At 45.6% G+C, this 25,695-nt stretch overlaps 1 protein-coding gene across 1 annotated transcript in view; it reads left to right on the forward strand.

Moving 5' to 3' along the window:
* Positions 1–25,458, forward strand: part of ADRB2 (adrenoceptor beta 2) — a 61,962-nt gene extending 36,504 nt beyond the window's left edge. Inside the window, exon 2 of the mRNA XM_048860363.2 lies at positions 24,587–25,458. Within this exon, the coding sequence (XP_048716320.1) occupies positions 24,587–24,621 (35 nt within the window). The 3' untranslated portion in view covers positions 24,622–25,458. The remainder of the gene's footprint in view (positions 1–24,586) is intronic.
* The last annotated feature ends 237 nt before the right edge of the window (positions 25,459–25,695 follow it).

The raw sequence follows: 25,695 nt of genomic DNA on the forward strand, positions 1-25,695 counted from the left end.
ACACCTCCTGGGTGTGGTGTTCTGTCCCATCTAGTGGCACCGAGACCACTTAGAGAGAGAGACAGTTAAATGAGTCTGCTCTACAGCCTTAGCTAACAGCCCATTGGCTTGAGGCTCATGCACTAAGCTCCAGAGGTCCCAGGTTCAATTCCACCCGCTGATGACTGGGGTCTGTTGGTGTTACACCTAGCACAATGGGGTCCTGGCCGATGACTGGGTCTCATCAGTGCTACTGCAATACAAATAATAAATAAATTCTTCTTCTTAATAACATATCATAGAGAATTCAGAGACGAGCAATCAAACCAACCGAAGGATTGGTTTATGAGGAGAGATTAATAGAATTAAGTAGACATATAAATATTTTGAAATGAGATTGCTCAGGTGGATGTTGGGTAAGCTGAGAGCTGATAGGCTACACAGTAAAATGGTACAATCCATGATGCGGGTAGACCCCATCACAGAAAAGCCAAGGCAGTATCAGTTGAGATGGCTGGGTCATGTGATATGACAAAGCACATAATATGTTGGCCAGAGAATACTAGAAATAGTAGTCACAGAACAAAGGCCATAAGGAAGACCCAGGAAATGGTTCAAGATGCTGAAGAAAGACATGAAGAACATTGTTGTCATCGTGGAAGACACACAACACTGGAACTGTTGGAGATGAAGAATGAGAGCCACTGACCCTGATTGTCTGGACAAGGTGATGGCGAAGAAGAAGAATAAATATAACTTGCCAGCACCTTCTTTTACCAGGCTTGTTTTGGAAGATGTTAGCATGTGATGGCTGTTCAGTAGCTTGTGCGAAATAAATTCTGATGCCCTCATTCTAAGCCCCAGTGGATGGGCTTTTATGTCACTGAAACCACCACCACAAATGATAGTAATCTGTACCTTTACTGTATTGGCAATCTCAGCAGAGAGGCCAATGGTCATGAAGACTGATCTCTCCTGGGTTCCCACTGGGTCAGGATTAAGATATGTTGGAGGCCAGTGGTGGAGAAACTTCCACTACCACTGCCTGTACTGTACCTCTCTTTCGGGTAAATCGAGGACTTCAGCCTCTAGGTCTGTCAGTGGCACAGCTTTTGTCATTATGAAATTTACCTTTAAAAAAAAAATTAAAAAAAATCAGAAATCCAGAGGACTTTCTCCAGGAGCTCATCACAGTAGTGACGAAGGTCCAGTTAGGCCTGTGGTACAAAACTCATGGCCAAATATCATGGGACCATCCACATTTTAAATCTGGTACCATGTTACATTTTGCCTTCACAATATGAGGTGAAATTGTGCTGTAGAGCCATGATATTGTGATGTAAGGATTTGATGATCGTTAGGCCGCCGTGTCCCTTTAAAATCCTGCAACAGCTGTTTCCAAATCTTGATGGCAACATTTAGATTTTACTTTCCCCTCTTGGAACTTTTCCAAGCCTTGTCTGATCTCTACCATCCCTTCTGGGGATAGGGAGGAAGTGTCCTTACGTCGAGCTATATGTCAGGATGAGATCTGAGCTGCAGATCAGCAGGTTTGGAGTGCCTGGGTTTCCTGGCTGAAAGCACAACCAAAAAAAAAAAAAAAATTGCTAACAAAGCAGGGAGCAAGCAGGATGTTGGAGTGGGTGCTCCAACCAAGCATGGAAGATCACCGTGACTGAAACCATGATATCATCAGCAAGCAAAGCTTTGCCTCACATGGAAATCTTTTTATATCCTTGTGGCAGATGCCAACCTCTTGCTCATTTAAGATGGTGATTGCTAGAGATCTCTGCAGAAAAGCCCCCAAGGGCTGATATGGTGCAATCACCACACAAAGCCAGGGCCTGGAAAAACAGGCCCCATTGCTGGGATATTATTTATCTGGATGTTATATGTGCTCCACCCATGAATTCCAGGTCATTACTTTTATTCTGTTTATATTTCAGAACTAGGTCACTCACCTCCTGTAGGGTTGCATCGTGTCATGTTACATTCTGTCTGCTAGACCATCAGTGGCCCAGCTTTTCAGAGTTGCACCCGTTGCTTAGCTGGCTGTAATGTTGGTTTGATAGATTAGGCCAAACAGACAGGACTATAACTTGGTCACCTATGGCCTTGACATCCTTTTCACAGACTCTTCTGCTCCCCAGTGCAAAACTCAGGGACATTTATCTGCTCAAGCAGAAAATCTACTTGCTCCACCCTTCATGGTGCACATTAGGGTAAAATCAATTTTGTTCCACATATTGTCAAATAAAAATTACTCACTCTTGATGAGTGAACTATTGCCCAATTTTGAAAATGGAATTTAGACTCTTAAGTCACTTGGGTACATTTGAAACTTTTACCCTAGATTTATCTTGCAGCGGAGAATTAAAAAACAAGTGATTTTTTTTATCCCTCTCCCATCCGTTCATCCAGCTACATAATTTTAGTATGACCATTACTGAAGTAACAAGGTCCATGGATTTCCCATAAAGGATAACATTTTAGAACCCCAAATGGCACAGCCCAGGCTAGAAAAAGTGCCACAATGCCTGTTTTTAGCCAAGTTGTCTGGGTGTAAATGCAGCATAACTGGCTTGAAGTGAATGGATTTACTCTCATTTACTTCAGTGTAACTGAGATGAGAATCTGGCTTGTTGAGTTTTTTCTGTTCAGGTTACATATCACTGAAAAAAGCGAGGAGAACAGTCAGGTGCCATACATTCAGGCAGGGAGACACTACAGATGTATTGTGCAAGGAAACAGTCAGGGTAGGCTTTCCACTGGAGGAGCATCCAACAGGCATGAAGGGCGAAAGTCAGAAGTGCTGCTCACTAAGCAGTGCTCGGTCTCAAATCAGGAGAAGAATCCAGACTGAGACCTTCCATGTCTACTTCCCTGGGAGCTAGCGACAGTGCGGGAACCCACCAGCCTATGATTGATTATAGAGCACAATGATTTGCCAACTAGCCTGCAGGTTTTGTATCTGTGCTCTACATTTCCATCAGAGAGCTCCGCTTTCAGTTTCCATTCCTGGTCTCTCATTCGCCCTGGGCTAGCAGGCAAAGCCAGGGCTGTCTGCAACTGCCATGCAGGAGACTTAAGTTTGATTCCCATCCCCTGTTTCTCCGTGACAGGACAGCATCCTGCTCCTAATGATTTGCAGTTTCTCCTCAATTCTCTGCTGAGAAGAGGGAAGAGATCTTTCTACCCAGAAATTCTTCCTGGTTCTAGCTCTGCTACCCTGCCTCTCTCTCCCATGCCCATCCTTCCTGTGCCTGCTCATCCCTCCTGTGTTAATGGGCCAATTTGCCCATTAGCCCTCCCCCAGACCATTCTAACCCACTAATTAGGCCCATCAGGTCTACCTTGAGGAGAATTAATTGGAGGAGAATTAATTGGAGTTTAACTGACCAAAGTGCAGGTTTAGCTGTTGGTTCCTAGCTCTCTCCGTCATGCTTTCATTTGCCCTGGACAACCCAGACAAAAAAATACCACTGCAAAAGAAACATACCGACCACCCCAGTAAGGCAATGAGATGTCTTGTGCTGCTGCATAGTACCCTCCATTAAGGACCAATGCCAACCAGCCCTGAGGGGAACCCTGTCCAGTCCTCAGTGCCCTGATAGATGAAGACTGCCCAGTGAGACCTCCAGGATGAAAGTGACAGCGTGAACAGCAGTCCAAATGAGAGGGATCCTTTGGTTTCTGGCAGAGGACTCTCTTCCCCACAACTGCCCCCAGCAAAGTAGGTGGGGGAAGGGGAAAGATGTGCAATCATAGGAAGAGGCTATTCTGGAGTGAAATGGCATTTTGTTCTGCTCCCTTCTTTGGTTTGTTGGGGGCAATTAGTTTTTGTCGGGAGAGTAGGGCACACAAGATCAATGAGCAGGGTCACAGGGTAGTCACTGCCTGCAGGATGCTGGTCTTTGTTTGCTGGTTGGCCTCCTGATAAGGAAACATACTTAGAAGCCTGATGTCAGAGGCCATGGAGCTCTGTGTGGTTTCAGTTTCTGCAGCTGCTGCTAGAGTCTTCTGTGGCGTGGAGGAGCTAGACGCAGACCCAAGAGAGTGTTAATATTAAAAGACAAGGAGGACTTGTGGCACCTTAGAGACTAACCAATTTATTTGAGCATAAGCTTTCGTGAGCAACAGCTCACTGCGATGAAGTGAGCTGTAGCTCACGAAAGCTCATGCTCAAATAAATTGGTTAGTCTCTAAGGTGCCACAAGTCCTCCTTTTCTTTTTGCGAATACAGACTAACACGGCTGCTACTCTGAAACCTGTCAATATTAAAAGAGTTTTGGACTTCTCTGCAACTATTGCAGCACCCATCACTTTCACATAGACACGGAGTCCTGACGCAAGGCACCCAAAACTAACTGGAGCGCACTTACATTCTAAACTAGCAAACTCAATCGTAGGTCCCTGGGCTCTTTTCCCACAACTCAGCCCAGAACAGGAGTATTCATTAATACACAGGCATTGCTGCATTAGGGTGAGGAGCATGTGGGCTTGGTCCTGCTGAAATGATTGGGAGCTTTGCCACTGCTTTCCAAGGGAGCAGGATTGGGTCCTTAGTGTATGTCAGCCTATAGCTAGTGGAAAGATGGTTACTTGGGTCAAATTATCTGCAAGGGAAAAAAATAAAATGCTGTTAAAGCAGAAGGCTTTAGCAGCCACACAGACGTCATTGCAGGGAGAAGAATCTGCATTATCAACAGGCACTTGTACCCCATCCTGCAGCATCCAGGTTGAATTGGGATTGTGTTGCGCTACAGCAGAGACCCCACAACGTATTACGGCTTGGTGCCATTGGTACCTGCCTTCAGATGGAAAGGGCAGGATTGCACTCCCTTTTGAGATCACCAGCATTAGACTCAGATTGGCCAGAAGAGTCACTCCCACCTTCTCGTCAACTGTTTGAAATGGGCCGTCCTGATTACCACTGCAAAAGTGATCTTCCCTCCTGCTGATAATAGCCCACTTCAATTGATTTGTCTCATTAGAGTTGGTAAGGCAACCCCCATCTTTTCATGTTCTCTGTATATCTATCTATCTGTCTATCTTCCTACTGTATTTTCCACTCCATGCATCTCATGAAGTGGGTTGTAGCCCATGAAAGCTGATGCCCAAATAAATTTGTTAGTCTCTAAGGTGCTACAAGTACTCCTAGTTCTTCTTACTGCTGAGCAAGACACCTTGTTGGCAACCCTTAACTAATTTAGGGAGTAAGAGAAAGGACATTGAGCCTGAGTTTCCTGCCTGCTACACAGAGTGCTAAACACAGATCCTTTGGGCTGGCTGCAGTTCTTTGTGGTATTTATAAAGCTGGCTAACATGGTTTTATTAAAACAAATGTCCTTATCTGTGTCACTAACAACATCTTCATTGCAGCTGGGAGAACTGTAAAGGATCCAATGTACGTGCAACATTTACACACTGCTAGTTTCATTTGCACATGCCACTCAGGAGGAGAGAGCAGAGGAAGGTTAGTCAGTGTCACTGCTGTTTCTAGTCTGTCTCAGTCGGGGTGCTCCTAGGCTAACACAAGGCTGCTGTGTTTCAGATTCCATCATTAGAGGGGAAATGAAGTTTCCAATAAAAAATAAACACACACAAAAAGCAATCTCCTGCACACTTGTTTCTATGGAAATCACACACACATGTACTACAAACAGTTCAGGTTAGGGTTTAATGTCAGGGGCAGGGAAACTATCTGGATCCTCGCAAACAAAGGTTAACTTCAGTCCAGCTTTCTCCCTTACCATACACTAGTGTCAGAGAAGGGCTCTAAGAATGGCTCCTGGGAGCGAGGTATATCTTGGGGAAATAATGCTGTACACCCAGGGTTTTCAAATTGGAATGATGCCCAACCTGTCTACATTCTGATTCTTACATTACTTTCTCATTGTAGACACTAATTCTTGAGGAAGAGGTTTTGCTGACTGTGACGGGCTTCTGTCTGCGGAATCATTCCACCAGCTGTAATGTAACCTCTTCCCCAACAGTGCCCACTTGAAGCATGCAAAAATCATGGGTTTGGATATTTTTAGAAAAGAATGTTTGAGTCCTTTTTCTCTGTCTTCTGCTTAATGAGCTGTTAGGGTGAACACATGTCAAGTTTTTAAGCTTTCCTCTGGAAACTCAAGGGATTGGTACTCTTTTATATTTTATTTTATAAGGAAAGCTGAGATCCTCACCTAATCACTTGCCTCCAGGCCCTGGACTTGAGAAAAACCACCAAATAGCACAAGATTCATGTTAAAATCATGAGAGTTGACAACACTGCCTGCCCCTGTGAGAGCTAAAATTCATTGATCGTTCCCCTTTAGCTTTAGCTCTCCACCAAAGCTCTACAAAAGGGATTGTGAGTCCTCGACCAGACAGCCACATTGTGCCCTGAACACCCACAGAAATCCTCAAGGATCCCTCTGAAGCAAGATTAACTAATACATATCCCTCTGCACCCTGAAACTATACACTGATACTGAGTCGTCAGATACTACAGTGATGGACCCAGTACAAGAAACTGAACAGAATAGAATGTGAAGTCGTACTGGTACAACTCTGAAAAACAGTGCTTAAAGAATAAATCATCAAAATCATCTTCAGAACTCACTGCTTTTGGGCCGTGCCTTACATCATGGTGGTGAAGCACTGGAATGGGTTACCTAGGGAGGTGGTGGAATCTCCATCCTTAGAGATTTCTAAGGCCCAGCTTGACAAAGTCTTGGATGGGATGATTTAGTTGGTGTTGGTCCTGCTTTGAGCATGGGATTGGACTAGATGACCTCCTGAGGTCTCTTCCAACCCTAATATTCTATGATTCTATGATCATTGACATGACCCGTGACCCAGAGTTCTTTCTGGAGTGGACACTGTTCTCAAATATTTATATGCAAATATAATTAATTAATATTTGTAAAGCCCAGGAAGTAACAAGATGTGTACTATACAATAAAGCACATCTCAGGACTTTCCTTTGTTCTCTTGTATACGTCCCCCTAACCCTAACCCTAACCCATCCTGGGTCAGATCCAGTTTATAAGTCAAAAGAAATTAACTAAATAAGAAATAAATGTAGATCATAAACTCCTAAAGGAGGGATCTAGTTGTTTATTTGCTGGTGAAGTGCCATGCACATCTGTGTTATTGTATACATTATTATGAATAATTCATAGCATGAGACAGCATGATAGTCCAGAGCAGTGACACTCAGAACTCAGTGGTTCAGGAGCCAAATTAGTGATCAGCATTACCCAAAAGAGCCACAGTCGTGTGAATTCATTGTTTCATTTATTATAGGACTGTATATTAATATTTAAACAGTATCACAGGGGAAATAGTTTTGATAGATAAATATATTTTATTCTCACAGCAAAATGATTGATCGAGTATTATTATTTTATCGACTTACAATTGGTTAATAACGTAGGGAAAGCATCCTGATTGGCTAATAATGAAATCACACAGTGTTTGAATATCATGTGCTGCAAAGAGCCAGAGGAGACACATTAAAGAGCCACTTGGTCACTGGTCCAGAGGACAGTGCACTGGACTGGAACTCAGGAGACAAGGGTTTTATTATTGACTGCTAGTGGCTTGCTGTGTAACCTTGGGCAAGTCACTTCACCTCTTTTTGCCTCAGTTTCACCCTATGGGAATGATGACACTTATATCCCTTGTAAAATGCTTGGAGAGCAACAGATGAAAGGTGCTATCTGAGAGCGATGTATTATTACATTAATAACAATGGACGGGATCCTGTCTTGCTTGTACACCCAAAATACCAGGGGTTTGGCTGGAATAAAGTGGATAGGAACATACTTGGACTCATTGCATTATCTGTACCTCAGCCCACCATGAATTTCATACAGCAGCACTACATTCCCTCTTCAGCAGGCTTAAGGGAGCCATCTCCTTTGTGCAGCCACATTCTGCTCTTAACAGTTCCTACTCTCAAGCAGAGTGGCTGGCTTTTGGGGAGTGTAAAGCTTTTGCATCTCACCCTGCAACCATTTGTGTGTCATCGAAGGAGGAAAGCGACACTGAGAAGACTGAGGCCATGTCTACACTACGAACACTATAGCAGCATCGCTACAGTGCTGGAGCCATGCCTGCATCACTCTGCAGTGCAGACACAGATGACAGCGATGGAAGGGTTTCTCTAACTCCGTCTCCCTGAGTGATGGCAGCTAGGCTGATGGAAGCATTCTTCCATCAGCATCGCTGCGCCTTTACCGGGGGTTAGGTCAGCAGAGCCGACAGCACTCAGAGGGGGGGATTCTTCCTGAAGAATTAGCTATGTCAATCTAAGTTTTAAGTGTAGACTAGGCCCACGGGGAAGAAGATGTGGGGGAGGAACAGAGTGCATTGGAAGTTGGGGAGAGAGCAAAGGAGCAAAAGGGAAGCAGTCTCTGTCACAGCAGCACGCATTCCCAGCTCAGCTCTATTTAGCTTAATTGTCCCATTTCACCTGCAGAAAAGAAACTTGTACCAGTAATGAATTCCTGCAGATAAAGCCACCAGCTGTGGTGCAGCAGGGGGCACCCCGATTTGAAAGAGAAGGGTAAAAGTGTTTGACTCCAACCCTGCGCACTGCATCTATTCCCCCACGCACATGCTGGGTTAATAGGCTGCCTGGGGTTTAGGGACTTGGCTCTAAGGCTGTAAATCATTTCCCACATTCCGCTCTCGTCCACTTTGGGTTACTGACCCTCCGCATGGTGGGCTCACGTGGGAACAATTTACACCGGGGACGCAGCCACAGAGCAGGAAATGCACATGACTGAGGGATAGAGAATTTCCTCCTCATCGGGCCTGTTAGCGGTATTTCTATTCAAGAAGTAATCTCAGTGGGATCGCTGCAGGATCAGAGGCTTTTGCAAAAATGCCTCTACAATCCAGAGAGCAGATTAAAACAGGGATGCTGTTGGAATTTTCTTATATATACACACGCATTGATATTCAGACACTGCAACCATTCCAGTAATAAAACTAATAGCAATTACATGGGGATTGAAAAAATGAAAACAGAAGAGGCTGGGAAGTAAGGTACCAGCTATTCAAAGTGATTCTTCCTGCAAGTAAACTCGTTCAGGTGGAGTTCATGGGGAGGACCATAATGGAGCCTTTTCAGTGTCTTTGGATTGGACAGTCAGTGCAGGGCCAATCTTGTGTTTACCTTGTGACATTTCCTACTGGCCCCACAAAGGGTTTTCATTTTTGCTGCACTCCTAAGTGCAAGTGTGGCGCTTAGAATGGCAATGTATTTCCTTAGCAATTTTGTTGCGTCCATTATATATAAGCGGAAAATGCATTATTGTAGGGTTGCTCGTAGCCACTTGGCTGCACATGGTAGAGTGTAAATGTAGGGTTACTTGTGGGTTTGGGGCTGGTTACATGAGTTATATGTGAGCCAGTGATTGGTTTTTGTAGGGTTGCTGCCATGGATGCTGTGTTGTCACTGCGGTGTTTTTTTGTTGGATTCTTGTAGGTTTCTAGGCCCTGCCAGTTCACAAGAAGGAAGTAGGAAGGGAGACTGCAGTGACTGTGTTCTCACAATAAAATAAAGCTGACAGGTCTCATGTTAAATCTATTAACCTTGATACTCAGTTTAACTTTGAATTTCCCAGTCTTCGTCATTTCAAGTCAGACCCTCAACAGTGTTTCAGCATAGGGAGGATGGGTTTTACTGGCATTTAAATGGGAGATGTCAACTTGATTAATTCCCTCAACAGAGTTGAGAAGGGATTCTCTTTTGTAGTTGTCACCCTCCAGGTCCTCTTGCCATAAATGCACAGCACAACAAGAAATCCCGCATCTGCTTGTTGATGGTAACAACTAGAGCTACCTTTGTGTGCTCCGAAAACAACCAGTGGACTCTACTTGTGTGCACAGCTTTATCCATATCTTGGATGGTCACGAAGTTGGACTTTTTAAAGTAAGAATTATTATTGGTTTTCCCTGAATTATTTTGGATAGCACAGTCATAACGATGTAGCACAATCAAACAAGCCACCAAAAATACACTCATGAAGTTTCCCAGGAATTGTTATAACAGCTCAGCAGTCAGGGGGGAATTGCAGTTCATACTCAAGTTTCACAAACGATTGTCTTACAGCTGGGGAAGTATTTCCATCCCCTGAAGCCAAGTGTCCACAAGGGTTTCCTCCTTCAGACTCAGGACCAATTTTAATGTGGTATATTTGAAAGTAATGTTTGTTTGGATCCTCAAAATGTGCCCATGCCAGTATTGAATAATCCTACAGTCCTGTGACTGTAGACCTGTCCTTCCTCAGCCCATGGCCCTTTTGTTCCTTACTCTCACTCACTGAGTTGAATCTAAAATTAGACAATGCATGGACCTTGGCTTAAACTGTCCAAAGTGACTTGGGGGTTTGGTTGTCTCCATTTTGGGCTGCCCAACTCAAGACAGCATAAAGGAGTCTTATCCTCAGACGGTGCTGAGCACCTGCCCTCTGGGTACTCCGAAACCAAGACACTGTCATCACTAGTCAGGGTTGAAAATCTTGGCCAAGCTTATCTTTGTTACTGGCTTGGTAACACATCTGGTAATAACAAGGATAGGCAGCTCCCGAAGCATGCATTTCCATTGGAAGCCATTTCCAGCTGACGGCTTTGGGGAGGCTGATGGGTCTCTGTCCCTTTACTAGTGAGCAGGTAGCCACCTCACTAAAAACACCACCAGAACTGGCACTAAGGACCCCTACTGATGGCAAGCTTAGCAGAACGGCAAAGGTCTGAATGAGCCATGGAGACCGAACTGCCATCCCATCCCCAGTGGGAATCTCACCCCATCCAGACTGAGGCACATAGACCTGGGGAGACAACAAGGGGAAGATTTGCACTGGTGCTGTGCCTTTTCAGTGCATGGAGGGCTTCAGACTCTCGGGGTGTCAGGTTTGGTAGCTTTTGTGAAGGCTAGACACAGTTTTTTAAAATAACTCAAACTATATTATATTCATTGTATCATTAATTAAAACAGCAATTGTTGGAAGGGGATTCAAAGGTTCAGAATCAAAGGAGCAATATTTAAAGAGGTCCGGTTTAGGGCTTCATCAAGCTGACAGGACCCCTCTGATTTCACATATATTATTCCTCTCCACTCAGAGACCAGAGCAACACTTTAGTTAATGGCTCTTGCTGGTGGAATTTACTAATAGCAAAGGAACCCTTGACTGAGATTGCAGCCGGGACGCCTCTCCTTGTTCTAGTGCAGCAGCGATTACACCCAACCCGTCTCAAGAGCACTGCGATCAGGTAGCACATGGAGCCTGCCACACAGAGTTTAATGTCTGACTGGGGAAGAGAGAGAGAGGGTGTCTTATGTTACCCATGAGTAGGCAGTTTGCAGGAAAATTAAATGTAGCAATTTACACATGATGGCTGCCTGGGTAAGCCTGGTAGGAAGAGAGGGATGCTGCTATCCCCATGTATATGAGCCACCGCCATGTTGTGCAATCTTCTGAGACAGAATCAGTACGGATAGAAGGGATTAAACACAGCTGTTGGGATCACTGATGTCTGCCTGGCAATTACCACTCCTCTGAAATTTGTTTCTGTTGTCAGTAGAGGAGTGTGGGGAGACAGAATGCTGTGTCTGGATCCACATTTTTAGAGAGAGCAACTGGAATCTGCAGTCATTAAATACTGTAAAAGGAAGCTCTCTCGCTCTCCATTTCTGCTTTGATTTGGGTGGATGGGGAGTTAGAAGCCCGATGACCCATGCCTGCCGATAGTGTGTGGGAGGAGGAATGGGGGGACATTCCGTGTGAGCATGCTCAGTACAAGCCAAGCAGTGGGGGGTGGGAGGGAGTCCGTGTGAGCATGCTCGGTATAAGCCAGGCAGCAAAAGCAGCAAATGGTGGGGGAGGGTTGCACACAACCTTGCATGCCCCCCCATGCGTCCCTTGACATCTCTCCAGCACTCAGATACTACCATGATAGATGCCATATAAGAACACAGATAGATGGAGGAGCGGAGGTGCATTTAGACTGCTCCATTATCCCTACAGGCAAAGTGAGAATTTCTAGTCAATGTAACGTTGCTATTTATTTTTTCCAGGTGTAGCAGTTGAACATGTTGTTTTGATAATAGTACTTAAACCCAAGCCAGGGTCCTGTCCATACTACACTAGAACCATATCAGCAACAAGAAAGAATGCACTGGGTAGACTAGGGTCCAGCCTACAGTATAACTACAGTGTCAGGGGACTCGGTCACAAACTCTTGTCTCTGACATAGTTAAAACCTGGGCTTTGGTCTTGCAGGGCAGACAAGATTGAAGCATGTTTTAAGCATTCGCAAACTCTGCTGCAGCTGCCCAAAGGTCAAGCTTGTAGTAGGCTCAAGTGGGCTCCATCTACACTGCAAGAGCAAACTGTGATAGAAATGTCACCACACTGGGCACGTGCTCATCTATAACCAGGCCTCATGATGTAGCTGTTACAGTGCTGTCAGGGCCTTGAGTATAAGGAATGTGTACTCTGAGGCTGTGGTTTCTTTATCTTTGTTGTATGTTCCCTTGTGAATCCCACTTAGGGAAGTAACCCAACAGTCTGGTTTCTGTAAAAACTCACCTCCTTTCCCTTCCTCCTTGACAATAACCAAATGCTTCTTGGGTGGAAATGAAACTGCCACCAATATTTCTGGGTGAGCCTGTTTGTTAGTTCCCCTCCTGATCCGGGGGCAAGGGGGAGGGGGAGGACTGGCGTCCATCTTCATAGGCCTTCCTCTCTCACCCTGGTCCCCTGGTAGTTCACATCACAGTAGCTCTGTTGGGTGGAGGAAACCAGTTTCACAGATTTGAGGGCACAAACGCAACACATGAAAATATTTTCTCATGCATGCACTAACACACACGCAGCCTTTCGGTCACGGAAATACAAGGGAGGAAAAAAAATATTGTTGGCAAAAACACCCCAAGCCCTCCTGACTCTCATATAATCAAAAACTCCTGCCGGAATGGAGATTTTATAGATTGGTTTTACAGAGTTTCAAGGGACTTACAGCACTTCTGGGACCAAGGTCCAAATTGTTCAGGGACTTAAAAACAAAATCAGAAAAGCCGGGCCAGGCAAACAAGAAGGAGAAATAGGATAACACTGCTTTTCAACTCCTGCTGCCTTGCAGCTCTTCCACATTCTGACTAAACTCCAGAATTACTCAAATTATCCACTGCCAGGAAGAGAAAATGTCCCTGAAATGTAAAATAGTATTTGGACGTTATTTCTCACTCAAGTAAATGAGAACCCACTTTGGAACTTAGCAGCTGGACTGTCATGTACACCACTTTAGGAGCCAGTGATTTTCACTGGTATCCTGCCGGCATGGGGCCGCCCGGTGGCCCCAGGTTCTGCTCCTTTCCCCGCTGCGGTTCCTGGGAGAGCCCTGCAGTTCTCCCAGGACCCACAGCAGGGAAAGGAGCAGAACGTGGGGCCGCTGGGCAGCCCGACGCTGGCAGATCCTCTGGCGCGGCTGCTGTACTGTCCCAAGCTCGCCCCATCCCTGTCCTCTGTGAGGCTGCTGCTGTAGAGACGGATGAGACCCTGTGTGGAAGGGCTGGGGCAGTACAACTGCGCCGGAGGAGCTGCTGGCGTGGGGCTGCCCAGTGGCACCAGGTTCTGCTCCTTTCCCTGCTGCGGTTCGGAAGGCACAGCAGGAGGAGGACAGAGCCCCACCCTCCCCAGGTACAGGGGGTGGATAATGGGGAGGGGACAGGAAAAGCGTGGGGGCCCCATGCTGGTGGCAGGGTGGGGAGGAGTCATGTGGGGGGGGTCACGTGAGGAGGTCACGTGCCCCTCCGTGTCCTCCCCCCATATCAGTAAGAAATGGATTCCACTTGCACCACTGTACACTGCAACAAAAGTGCAGGGCTCAAAATCAGGCTCAAGCCTAACCTGTCTACACACAAATTGTGCTAACCCAGAGCACAGACCCAGTGTCCCAGGACCCCACAACGATGGAAGGTCTGAGACTGAGTCGAGCCGGGACTCAGAGTTTAAAGTCCGATTGCTTTGCGGTGTAGATGCAGCTCCAATGGCCTCATGCTCTGGGAGTCCACCTAAAGTATCCCACAGTCCCAGAGGCTGACTTTCTAGGGTGGTCATGTTTTGGGAGCATGCTAGGAAGTCTGGGATATCGGGTGGTTGGACTTGAGCCCCCATAATGCACTGTAGATGCTAGAGCCCCAGGTTGGGTGCCAGGGTTCAACAGTTCTAACCTCGGGTTACAAATGAGCGTAGACACTCAAGCCCTAGGGTAACAAACCCACGGTCTCCTAACCTGAGTTCTACTCACTCGAGGCTTATATTGCAGAGTAGACATACTCCCTAAGTCCCAGCTGATATGTAGCAGTTGTGGCATAAACTCCTGACTACACATTAGAGAGGGTGTTGTGTTATAGCCTTACATCAGAATGGAAACATTTGGCATTGCCATGATGCAAAAGCAGAACATCATGAGTATGTGAACACTGCAATTAAACCCCCGTGGTGGTGCACTTTAGCTGACTTGGGCTTGTAGGGCTCTGGCTACAGGGCTATTTAACTGTGGCACAGAAGTTCCTCTTCTTCCTCACAGGTCCCAGAGCCTGGGCTCCAGCCCGAGCCCAAATGTCTACACTGTAATTAAAACAGCTCCATAGCCTGAGTCCGAGTCAACTGACAGGGGCCAGCCATGGGTGTTTAACAGCAGGGAAGAGACATGCCTCTTATTGCAATCTGGCATTGTGATGTCCTGACGCACTGATTTCACCTGGCAGGGGCAATCCAAATGTCAGCAGCTTTGGCTTGCCCAGCGTGATGCAAGACAGACCACAAAACCTTGAAGGAACACTTCTGTGACAACCAGGATGGATGGCAACCCTAGCTCTCATCCTCCTGAGCATACTTATATATCTACTAGGACTGGCTGGAAAAGGGTAGATGACCCTTTTTTCCTTTAAAAAATGTTGTTTCAGGGAAATATATCAACTTAGATGACATTTTTGTCAGGAAGGTCTCTCTGCTCCAGGATGGAATTTCTGGTCAAACCCAGAGAGAGACAGACAGACAGACATCCCAGAACAGCCAATAGATTTCAAAATAAACTATTTTTTTTCTGCATTGGAATAAAAACAATCGGAAAACTTTCGAAAGTCTTTGCAAAGGCAGATTTGGGTCGAGATGTCTGTTTGCAGATTGAAACCCATGCTTTGCATTTTGGAAGGAGGTAGGGATATGCTAGTGGTCAGGATACTGAGCTGGTATGTAGGAGACCTAGTTACAAACCACTGCTTTGCCTGACTCAGAGCAGAGCTTTTCATCTTGGATCACTCTGAATCCGGCAGAGCAGGCACTTGAAGCTGTGTCTCCTCCACCAGGCTACTGGCTATTCGGATGTAGGGCTTGGTCTCTCATGCGTGGGTCTTTTCAAGAAATGTCTCTTTTCAGTTCCTCACTGGAACAAAAATGTATTTCAAAAGCTCAGCATTTTTCACAAAAAGGAATTGCTGTTTTCCGGCCAATCCTAATATCTTCCGGGCAGCTTCTGCCTAGCTCACATTCGACAAACGGGTCTGATGCTCAGCCTTTCCTTTTCCTAAATAAATCAGGTTATAGAACACCACAGCTCCCCGGCGTCTATCATCATGTAACTGCCAGGCAGAGCTGACACACTAGAGGGGTCCTGCAGCCGTTCTGGGGAAATACAACTGTTCCTCTTGTTTCGCATTGGGAATCAGGTTCCTTTGTACTTTAGTATGAGATGAAGAAGTAACTGATAGATTACTTTATAGTCAGTTGCCCTAGAGCCATTTTGTATTCTGCTTTGTGGGACAGAGTGGTAGCCATTTAGCATGCACTCTCTGAGCCATGTGGCCAGATGCAAACTACAGGTGGCAGGTGGTTGGGGCATGAGATATAATAAGAAGAGTTTCTGATGAGTTCTCTTTTCATACGTGAGCAATTCAGGTGAGGCAAAAAGGGCAGTGAGGTGAAGATGTGGGAATCGGTGACTACAAAAACACATAAAGAGACTTCTCTCATCAGCACAGAGCCATTGCAATGCTAAGATAATGGACTCTTCTGATTTGTTGAGTATGCTGGAGAGATTTAGGGTAAATCCTAACCCCAGTTTTGCCCCAGCCACCACTTAACCCCAAATCCAGTGGACACCAAGCATCCAGGACATAGTGTGATTCTACTGCGCTGGGACAGCAGGATTTGGAGATTGCCTACAGGGTGTCCGTCCCTCCCTGCTACGCTGTGGTTCTCTGCTCCTCAGCACAGGGTGGGGAGTTGGGGATGAGCTGGATGAGGGGTGGGGCTGGCAGTCCATGACTGTGCTGATCCTCCAAGCCCTCTCAGAGGGTGTGCATGTTACAGGGGCTCCTACAGGGACACAGTAGAGGCCACTGAAGCATTCTGCTATCAATCCATAGCCTGGAGATGATTTATCCCCCTCCAGCCCCCATTGAACCCCTCACCACAAATACCCATTACTCAGAGTGCCCTTTGACATCCAGTTAGAAATATGGATGGCTTGTGTGTGCAAGTGTCATTTTCATTTTCCTCACAAACAAATGAGTGCCCCTACAAAATGGCTGCCCTGAAGCTTGTGCTGGACCTATCACAATGGAACAGAAGCATTCTCCCCACTAGTTTTTCACCTCTTTCATGGGCGTGTGACGTTTCACTCCATATTCTTTATGGAAATATACTTATGATATGAATATGACAAACTGAGATATATTTTATGCAAGATGGGTGTTGTAAGGTATCATTGGAAAGGTTATGATTTACTGAAGTGATTATCCAATTTGTATGCAATTACAACTGGGTATGTTTTGGGAAGACACCCAGCAGACGACAGGCCATCAAATTTGATGAGCCATCAGGAAGGAACAACAAAACCATGAAGATACTAATCCCTCTCCCTCCTGGGAGGTGTCTGGGGATGTAACTGAGACACTACTAGGTCAGGTGGTCTTGTCACCTGATACTAAACATTACCTGGGACTTCTTGTAACTTTCCACTGGAAGGGAACGGGTATGTGTGTCAAATTTGGGAAACAAAGGATTTCCGCTTTATGTAAATCCTATTTAAGGGTGGGGAGGAAGGCAAACGGGACACTTCCTCTCCATGACCTGTCTCCCCAAGGAGAAAGACTGCTAAAGCCACCTGAAGGGAAGGTGCCGGGGAGTCCAGACTGAGACAGGGGTCCAGTCTGAAAAGGAGTATAACTGGAATTCTGAACCACAGAAACTTTGCAACCTGCCTAAAATAACATTTAGGGTGAGAATTTACATTTTGTAACCAGTTTTTTAAGTATATTGAGCTTAGCTTGCATATTTAGCTTTTTTAGGACAGTAATCTGCTTTGTTCTGTCTGTTATTTCTTATATTCACTTAAAATTCACCTTTTGTAGTCAATAAACTTATTTCTTGTTTATAATATAACCCAGTTTATGTAATTTCTAACTGGGGACAGGGGCAAGAAGTTGTGCATCTCTCCCTCCACATTGAGGAAGGGAGCGAATTTCATAAAACCTTTGGGTTTGTACCCCTTAAAGGGAGTGGGCACCAGGGTGTTGGGGCAAGACCCTCAGGCTGAATCTTTCCAGCATGGATCTCTGTCTCTCTGTGCAGCTGGGTGTGGCCCTGCCTGTGTACTTGACTGCAAGAGGCTTGTGAGCCTAGCCCAGCAAAGGCCAGGTAAAGGGGACCCAGGCTGGCAGAATAGGCTGACTCAGTAGCACCCAGCACATCAGGTGACACCCCAAAGGGCCCAAACCCATTACAGGGCATATTGATACAAAACCAGGAAATATGGTTAATGAGTTCTGACTGGCCTAGTAAGATACAATAAATTAATAAGATTCACACATATGCCGGCTGTAACATTCCTCCGTCTGGCACACAGCCCAGTCTCCTGGTCATGTCCATTGCACTCTGGTATGCAGGTGGTTCATCATACCGTTATGTCTGTTCCTTTATGAAGTCTGGGCTTCTCATAGGCAAGCAGGGATTGGGAATCATGAAGAGGGATTGGGAGATTTCTTCATTTGGCTTCTGTTTTGAAACCCATGTTTTAGTTTGTGAACTCTCGGGAATTTAGTTCCCAGATCACAGGCGAGACCATGAGGGGTCAGGCAAGCTGCAGCTCCTGCTGGGTTATGCAGAGCGGCAGATAGCTCGCATTCCAGAACAGCATCTGATTTTTGTGTTTATATGACAGATGTTTTGGAAAAACAACCTGAAGTTTATTTTAATTGTCATCTTCCTAGCCTCCTTCCTACATGTGCACACACATTCAGGAACCATAAATAAGAATTCTTTAGGTGATGCAGTTCTTAGGACAGCTAGCCCTGTCTTCCATCACTGCCTGTATATACTGTATGCTGCCGAACTGATATTCCTCTCACAACAGTTTTACAGCAGTGTAAATATGCTGGATCTGAGTCTCCGCTCATTGTCACCAGTGTACACTGGAGTTTTTCCACTGACGTCAAGAGAGTTACAGTGGTTTTACACTGGTGTAAATGAGAGGAAAATCAGCACAATTGACTCTGATGGTGTTACTCCTGATTTACTCCAGTGCCAGTGAGAGGAGAATTGGGCCCAAAATGTTCAGAAATAAGAAACTGGATGACCACTGGACATTCCCAACTAGGATAATATGAAATCAGACCAGATTCTGATCTCAGTTACACTAATATAAATGCAGTGTAACTCCATTCGAGTTACTCCTGATTTACGATGGTGTAACAGAGATCAGAATCTGGCCTGTCATCATCCCAGTGTGAGGTCTTGAGTATCGGGGGCAAATAAATAGATTATTTTTTTCTTCAGCAAAGCATTAACCTATGCTCCTACATAAAGCTTGTTGGGCTAGGTTGATCCATGGGGTAATCCACTATCTTCAGTGGAGTTACACCAGGAATGAATCTGGCCATCTAGTTTAATTCACCAGCCATACTATGATAGCAGTGAGACTCTGCAGGGCGGGCGATACCTTCCAATATCTCTACCACACCCGGCGCCTTTGTAAACACTTCTGCCTCATGCCTCCTAGGTTACACTCCCTAGGCAGTAGCATCAGCCTCTTCCTGTTGTGCCTTATTACTTACCTTCTTGAAACAGTAATTAATTAATTTGGAATGGCACCTACTGGTCCCAAATGTAGATGTCCCACTGTGTCTGCAGGTGCACCTGAAACTGCCTCTGGGGAAAAATGCAGTGGGATGCTTGCTTTGTGGTGCTGCTTGCAGGAAGCATGGGGCACCTGGTCTAAATATTCTGCACTGTCCTCTACTTCATTACTAGATGTCATTGACTTTGACCTCTACATTTCTGTGGGCCAGATTTCCCCCTCCCCCTTACTCCCAATGGGGACGGTTTGAAGACTAAGGAAGTGAAAGTGGGAGACTCTGACCCTGTACCATTTGGTCCTGGCTACCTCAGGGCTGCCTCTCTCCTTCTGTCATGATACAGCAGCTCGAGCTGTCATCAGCCCCTAGCTTTAAACAGAAGGAGAAGGTGGAAACGGATTTTTCAGGAAAGGGCCTTTGGCTCAGGAACTCCATTTCCTAGAGGGTTTGTGGGAGCCTGAGCTTGTCGACCTTCAGGGATTTAAAGAGGCTTTTGCTTGAGGAAGTATTGGCAAGTGTCTGGGGTTCTTATGGCTCTCATGGCGGGAGAAGTGGAGGGCCAGACCTGCAGTAGGTGTAAATCACCTGGCTCCATTAAAGTCAGTGGTGGAGCTATTCCTGTTTACCCCCACTGGCCTGGAGTCCTTTATTGGCTTCTGGCCAGTTTGTTAATTGTTTTTAGAGGACTGGTTTTTTTTACTAGTGCGTGTGTGCTAAGAAAGTAGTGTCATCAGCAGAGTTTACACAGTGAAGTGATTCCACACCTGCTGCAACTCCCGAGAAGTCACAGAGCATGAGGCACCAAAGGGGAGGAAGAGTGTAATGAATCTCCCTAGGAAAGAGAGAAAAAAAAAAGGAGGATTCCTGGCACGCTCAGTTGTGAGGATATTCTAGAAGCTCCAAATCCCGTCACAGAACAGCAGTGGCCAGTGTCCCAGATAGAGGGAACATGACAAACTCAAGAAGAAATGTATTCCTCCCCTTAAGTTCTTATTCCCTGAGATACGTGGCTGAAGGGGATTGGACAGGATGGATGTGTATGGTAGTGTGAGAATGAGACATCGCCCTTCATTTCACACTTATTGTCCCATCAAAGTGAAAAATACTCCCTAGAGGCAGCACTCCTGGATCTAAGCATGAATGGAAGATGAAAATTACTGCTCAGTGTTACTGAAATGGGAATGATTAGAGATGGGAAAATGCTGCATAACTTTTCCTGCCTCTTTTGTGTTTGCTGTCTGTGACTATGTTAGGAGAGGAGCTCACTGGCAGGAATCAGCACCCTTTAAGACAGTCACAAAAAGCGAATGAAACGGTGATTGTTGGCCCTGGAAGTTTGAGTATAAATGTTCAACTTGTCCAGTCAGGAAGCAGAAATATGGAACGTAACCGATTTGTCCAGTCAAAACTAACTGAATTTAGAATACCAAATAATCACAATAAATTCCTCATAAACTAGCTACAGATAGAGAATGACTTCTATGAGAGTTTGTCTGAGTAAGAACTGTGTAAGGACCTGAGGCCTAGACCTAAGAGTTCTGGGCAGTCAATACCTACAAGACTGAGTGTGTAGCAGAGCCAAAACGTGGCTCTTCCAAAGTTAGAGAATGGGTAGGTATGTTGCCATTGCTATGTCCTATCAAACCCAATCCTGATCTGCTTTTTGGACTTCCTATTTCGGATTTCATACATATTATTTGCCCGGCATATTCTTTCCCTTATTTTAAAGTGAATCCCTTGCAAAAATTAGGATCTTCTCTCAGAGGTTGCAGTGTGGCACTTCTGCAAACCCCAGGTTTTAAGTTAGTTTCCTTGTCAATGTCAGCTCAAAAGCTCCATCTGTAGGGGAACTGAAAAAGATCCCTTCAGGTTCCAACTTGGTAAGATAGGAGGAAAAGCGTCACTCACTGATTCCAGTTTTCCTGTCTCACTCAAGGGTGGTTTTCACATTTCATTGCTGAGACTGATTTGTTTCACCTTTGCAATGGTACTTCAGACTTTACAATATTCTTATTTTTTGGTGCTAAACCTCTAGCTCCAGGTCCTTCACTGCACCTAATGTGGTGCCGTTATGCATTGAAACCAATGGAATCTTGATATCTACCACGTTGCACCTAGGAAGCCTTAAGGAATTTCAAGTAAGCTGCTAGACTGCAAGTTTTTTGGAGCAGGGAACATGATTTCTTAGAGGTTTCAATAGTTTATGATACACTGTGGACAATGAGAGAAACAAATTACATAAAATAATTATTATTAATAATAGAATCCAAGATTATTTACTGAATCGGTTTCCCACTAACTTTGTGTGAAGTGTATATCAGACCAACCCTTGGGGTATTTTAATAGCTGTGACAACAGAAATACTAACTGTCAGTAGACCTTTTTGGAGGGGGAAATACCGATGGTCATGTTCTCTTCCTTTTTCTTTGTGTGGCTAATAGAAGCTTTCATCATAAAGTGTTTTAAAATGTTCTGTTTTTGTCTTTGAGGTGTAGTTTTAAGTTTCCTCTAATCAGTATTTGTAACTACTATTGTTATTGGATAGCCACCCCACATACACGACTGAAGTCACTACTGAGTTTGGAGATCTTTATCCGATCCACACAAAACCACTATTCAGTAGATCAGAGTCTCTTTTTATGAGAAGAGCTGGCATAGAAGAAGGTGGTACACATCATAAGAATGGCCAGACTGGGTCAGATCAAAGGTCCATCTAGGCCAGTATCCTGTCTTCTGACAGTGGCAATGCCAGGTGCTTCAGAGGGAATGAACAGAACAAGTGATCCATCTCCTGTCACCCATTCCCAGCTTCTGGCAAACAGAGGCTATGGACACCATCCCTGCCCATCCTGGCTAATAGCCATTGATGAACCTATCCGCCATGAACTCATGTAGTTCTTTTTTGATAGTGCCTTGGCAGAGCTGAGTGAGAGGAACTTGCACTGCTTCTTCCCATGCTATCCTGGATCTAGTCAGCACTAGCCATCCCCCTCACTTTCATGAGGAATAAAATTAAAATTTAATCCTATTTACATTGCCTCTCTCTTCCCCCAGATATTGCCAGCCACGACCCAATACTGTCAAAACAATGCCATTGGGCTGCTACATGAAGCATGCATGGAGATGGTTCTTTGGATAATTCTGAAGCCTGGATACTAGGAGTCCTAATCGCAATAAAGGAAAGAAGAGTACTCACTGGCTTATTCATTCAGGCCAGAACCCTTGATAGCCTTTCCCCCAGCTGAGGAATCAAACTCTGTGTGAAAGCCACAGAAGAAAGTTTAAACCAATTCTTCTACTGTATTACTCACATCGGGGCCTGATCTAAACACCACTGAGGTCTATGGGAGACTTTTCATTGCCTTGGGTAGTCTTTGGATCAGGCCCATAGTGAGTGTCTGGGAATACTTTATTGCAGTTTTTTTCTCCAGCTGTTGGGTTGATTCCATGTCTCAGTGCGGCTATGGTTTCCCAGGGAAGCCCCATTTCTCTGTATCCATGCTGTGCAATTCTCTCCACAAAGCCTCAAGAAAAATGTGGTTCTCATCTCAGCAAGTTTAGCGCCCATCCTCCCTCTGCTGATTTCAGTGTACAAAATAATCTTCAAGCCCTGCAGAAACTATCATCACAAGAGCCAGAAATCCTGTAAGTTAGAAGGAAGGAAGGGTGGAGAGGGGTCTGTATTTTACAGAGCAGAGACAGCACTGGTGGCTTTGAAACCAGACAGAATTGGCAGCCAACACTATTGTAAATCATCTGTCTCATTATGGAAGTTTGACTTCCATTCACAACAGAAATTTTGCTTTATTTCAGCCTTCATAGAACTGAAAGGTCCTCCCCTAGCCCTCCAAGATCCATAAAGCTAGGTCTTTGTGTCAAAATCATCAAGTCATTCATTAAAATAGCATTTAAAAATAAAAATAAAAACAAAATCAGACCCAGGATATTCTCTCTCTTTCCGACACCCTTCCATTTTCAGGAAATTGAGAGTTCTTCTTTTCTTCTATCATTACGGTCACTGGGGTATAGGAGCACAAACTTAACCAAGAAAAGTAAAAATCCCTCTGACAGACTGCACTCTCCACCCTTTCATAGATCTGAAGGCCAGAAGGGACCATTATGCTAGCTGAGTCTCCTGAAAGCTAAAATACTTGTGTCTAATCCTGATTACTGGGCTCAATACCGGGGTAACGGGGAGTTTAGTGGCTTGTGATGTGCAGGAGGTCAGGCTAGATGGTCCCTTCTGGTCTTAAGCTCTATGTAATACCCTAAAAGTGCTTAGGAGGCATTCGTTATTTATTTCTGTTATTTGCTCTCTGCAGGGAAGTGATACTGAGCCATTGAGGGGGGGGGGGGAGGTTGCTGTTGGGGGGAAAGTATTGTTTAACAATTAAAATGTCCAGAATTGTGTGTGCTCTCTGTTGAGCCGCTTGTGAGATTGTTCAGAGAACCTGAATGGAGATCGCAGGATTGTTGTGGAAATGTCTCTAGGGACAGTGTCAGCGGTTCCCCACCTACCTGCAGAAGGAGAAGCATCAGCTGCACTCTGACCTGTGCAAAGAGCATTCTCCAGACAAGGGGAGCATAGCACAGCTACCAGCAGCTGAGGATCACAATGAGGGGTACAGGTTCTTTGGTGCCCCATAGCTAGTGGTGTCCTGAGGGGGTGTCTGAAAGGGGTGGGGGAGGGTCTTATAGGGGTTCATGTCCCAGGAATGGTTCTTCACTAGTTTTGCCATCTGGGAGGCTCCCTGAGCTAGAGGTAGGCCTGCTGCTTGCAGCTGAGGTAATTAGCTGTGGATGAGCCTAGTTAGGCTCAGAGGCTTGAAAGAGGGAGAGGCGCATTGACTGCCAAGTCAGAAACTGACTTCTCTCACTGAAGGACACAAGCAGCTCCTGTTGGGTTTGTATCCTGCTTGTACAGTGAGCAGCTCTGGGGAGTGCTGTCCTCTGTCTACAGTTTGTTATGGAGTTTAAAGCTGCATGAAGGGAATGCGGCTAGATATTTTATTTGCTTATGCTGCGGGGAGGAGACAGACCCTGTAAATACACTGGAAATGCCAGAGCAGGCTTCCCCTGGGATATGGTGCCTGGTGAGCTTCCTTCTAAATCCATGGATGCCAGGCTTTGCTCACTTGAGTCTCCCAGTTCGAGTCTTGTCTATGGTAATGTGTGCCTTGCATGCTCAGTGAGTAGAACTGCCGGGTGAGGTCTGCATTAGCTGGTTAAATACACGTATAGGCCATGTGGAGCCGAGGAGACTTTTATTGCTGACACTAACAGGAGCAGGACTGGGTGCTTAAGTTACTGGGCTGTAGTTGCTGGATACAGCCCACAGCACTAGCAGATAAATTGCAGTGGGGGAGGTGTAATCCCTTTCCCAGGACTCAGTATAAAGTCTTCATTTTTTCTAGGCCTGTAAAACTGTAATGTAAAAAGCTGATAATTTTTCTCTCTGCTCCACAGAGATCCCTGGATGTCCTGGAATGGTGGAAAGTTGAATGGGCTGAAGTGTCTTCCTTACCATGCTGAGCTCACAAGAGCTCTGGAGAGAGAAAGCAGGAGCACAGCCGTGCTTCTCTGAGGCTGGTGAAATGGTGGGAAACTATTGCTTTGGCAACTGCCTTCATCTCAGCCCATCACCCATAGTGAGTCACCCGAAGGAGAAGCTGATGAAGGAGTAACAGCGACCCAGGCGAGGATCCATCAGCGCATCAAGCATCTGAGGGGGATATAAGAGCAGGATCTGCCCTGAAAGAGCCACATCTCCGGAACCAACCATGTGAAATTGGATCTACTCTGGGAAGGTGATAGCATGGCCCAACAACACAGCACAGAATGAGTTGAGTTTCCATGCAGGAGGAAAAAAGACATCCAGGGGTTTCCCTGTCATGTTAACCTCGGAAAGCACAGTTTCAAAAGGCAAGAAATCTCTAGGGCTGCCCTGTCCTCTCCATTGGCCAATTCATGGAAAAGAAGCCAAGCTCACTGCCTCCTGGCCAGGCCAAGGGATTGCTAGGAACATGGCCATGGGATTTTGTCCACATGCTGGCAGTGGGGTTCAGATGAAACAGGAACCTTTTAAAGACGAGAAAGACAAGGAACACTGAAGTTTGCTTTTATTTACTCTGTGTTTGTTTCTACAGAGGAAGAGACAGAGAAGATGCCATGGGTAGAAACTAATAAATTCCCAATACGCCACTCAGCCCTACTCAGATAGAAGAGGAACATTAACATGGGCCAAATCTGAGGTCTTTACTCAGACAACACTCCCACAGACCCCAAGACACTGACTTCAATGACTGTAAGGCGCTAGGATTTGACCCCATGTTTTTGCACTTAGCTGCTTCACCTTTCACTTTTCAGCCCTGATGGTCAACCAGCACTCACCACACCCTTGGAGCCCAGTTTTCAGACCTGAGCCCCAAATGCCATACAAGGCTCAAATCCCTCATTCGGGTATTGAAATCAGTGCATGGGCAAGTCAATCCTTGTTGAAAACTGAGCTCCCTGGCTTATTAAATATACAAAAGGGTTCAAAATGAAAAGCCCTGGTTTGGCTATTAAGGGCTTGA

This window comes from Caretta caretta, chromosome 8, assembly GCF_965140235.1.
Source record: "Caretta caretta isolate rCarCar2 chromosome 8, rCarCar1.hap1, whole genome shotgun sequence".
Lineage (NCBI taxonomy): Eukaryota > Metazoa > Chordata > Testudines > Cheloniidae > Caretta > Caretta caretta.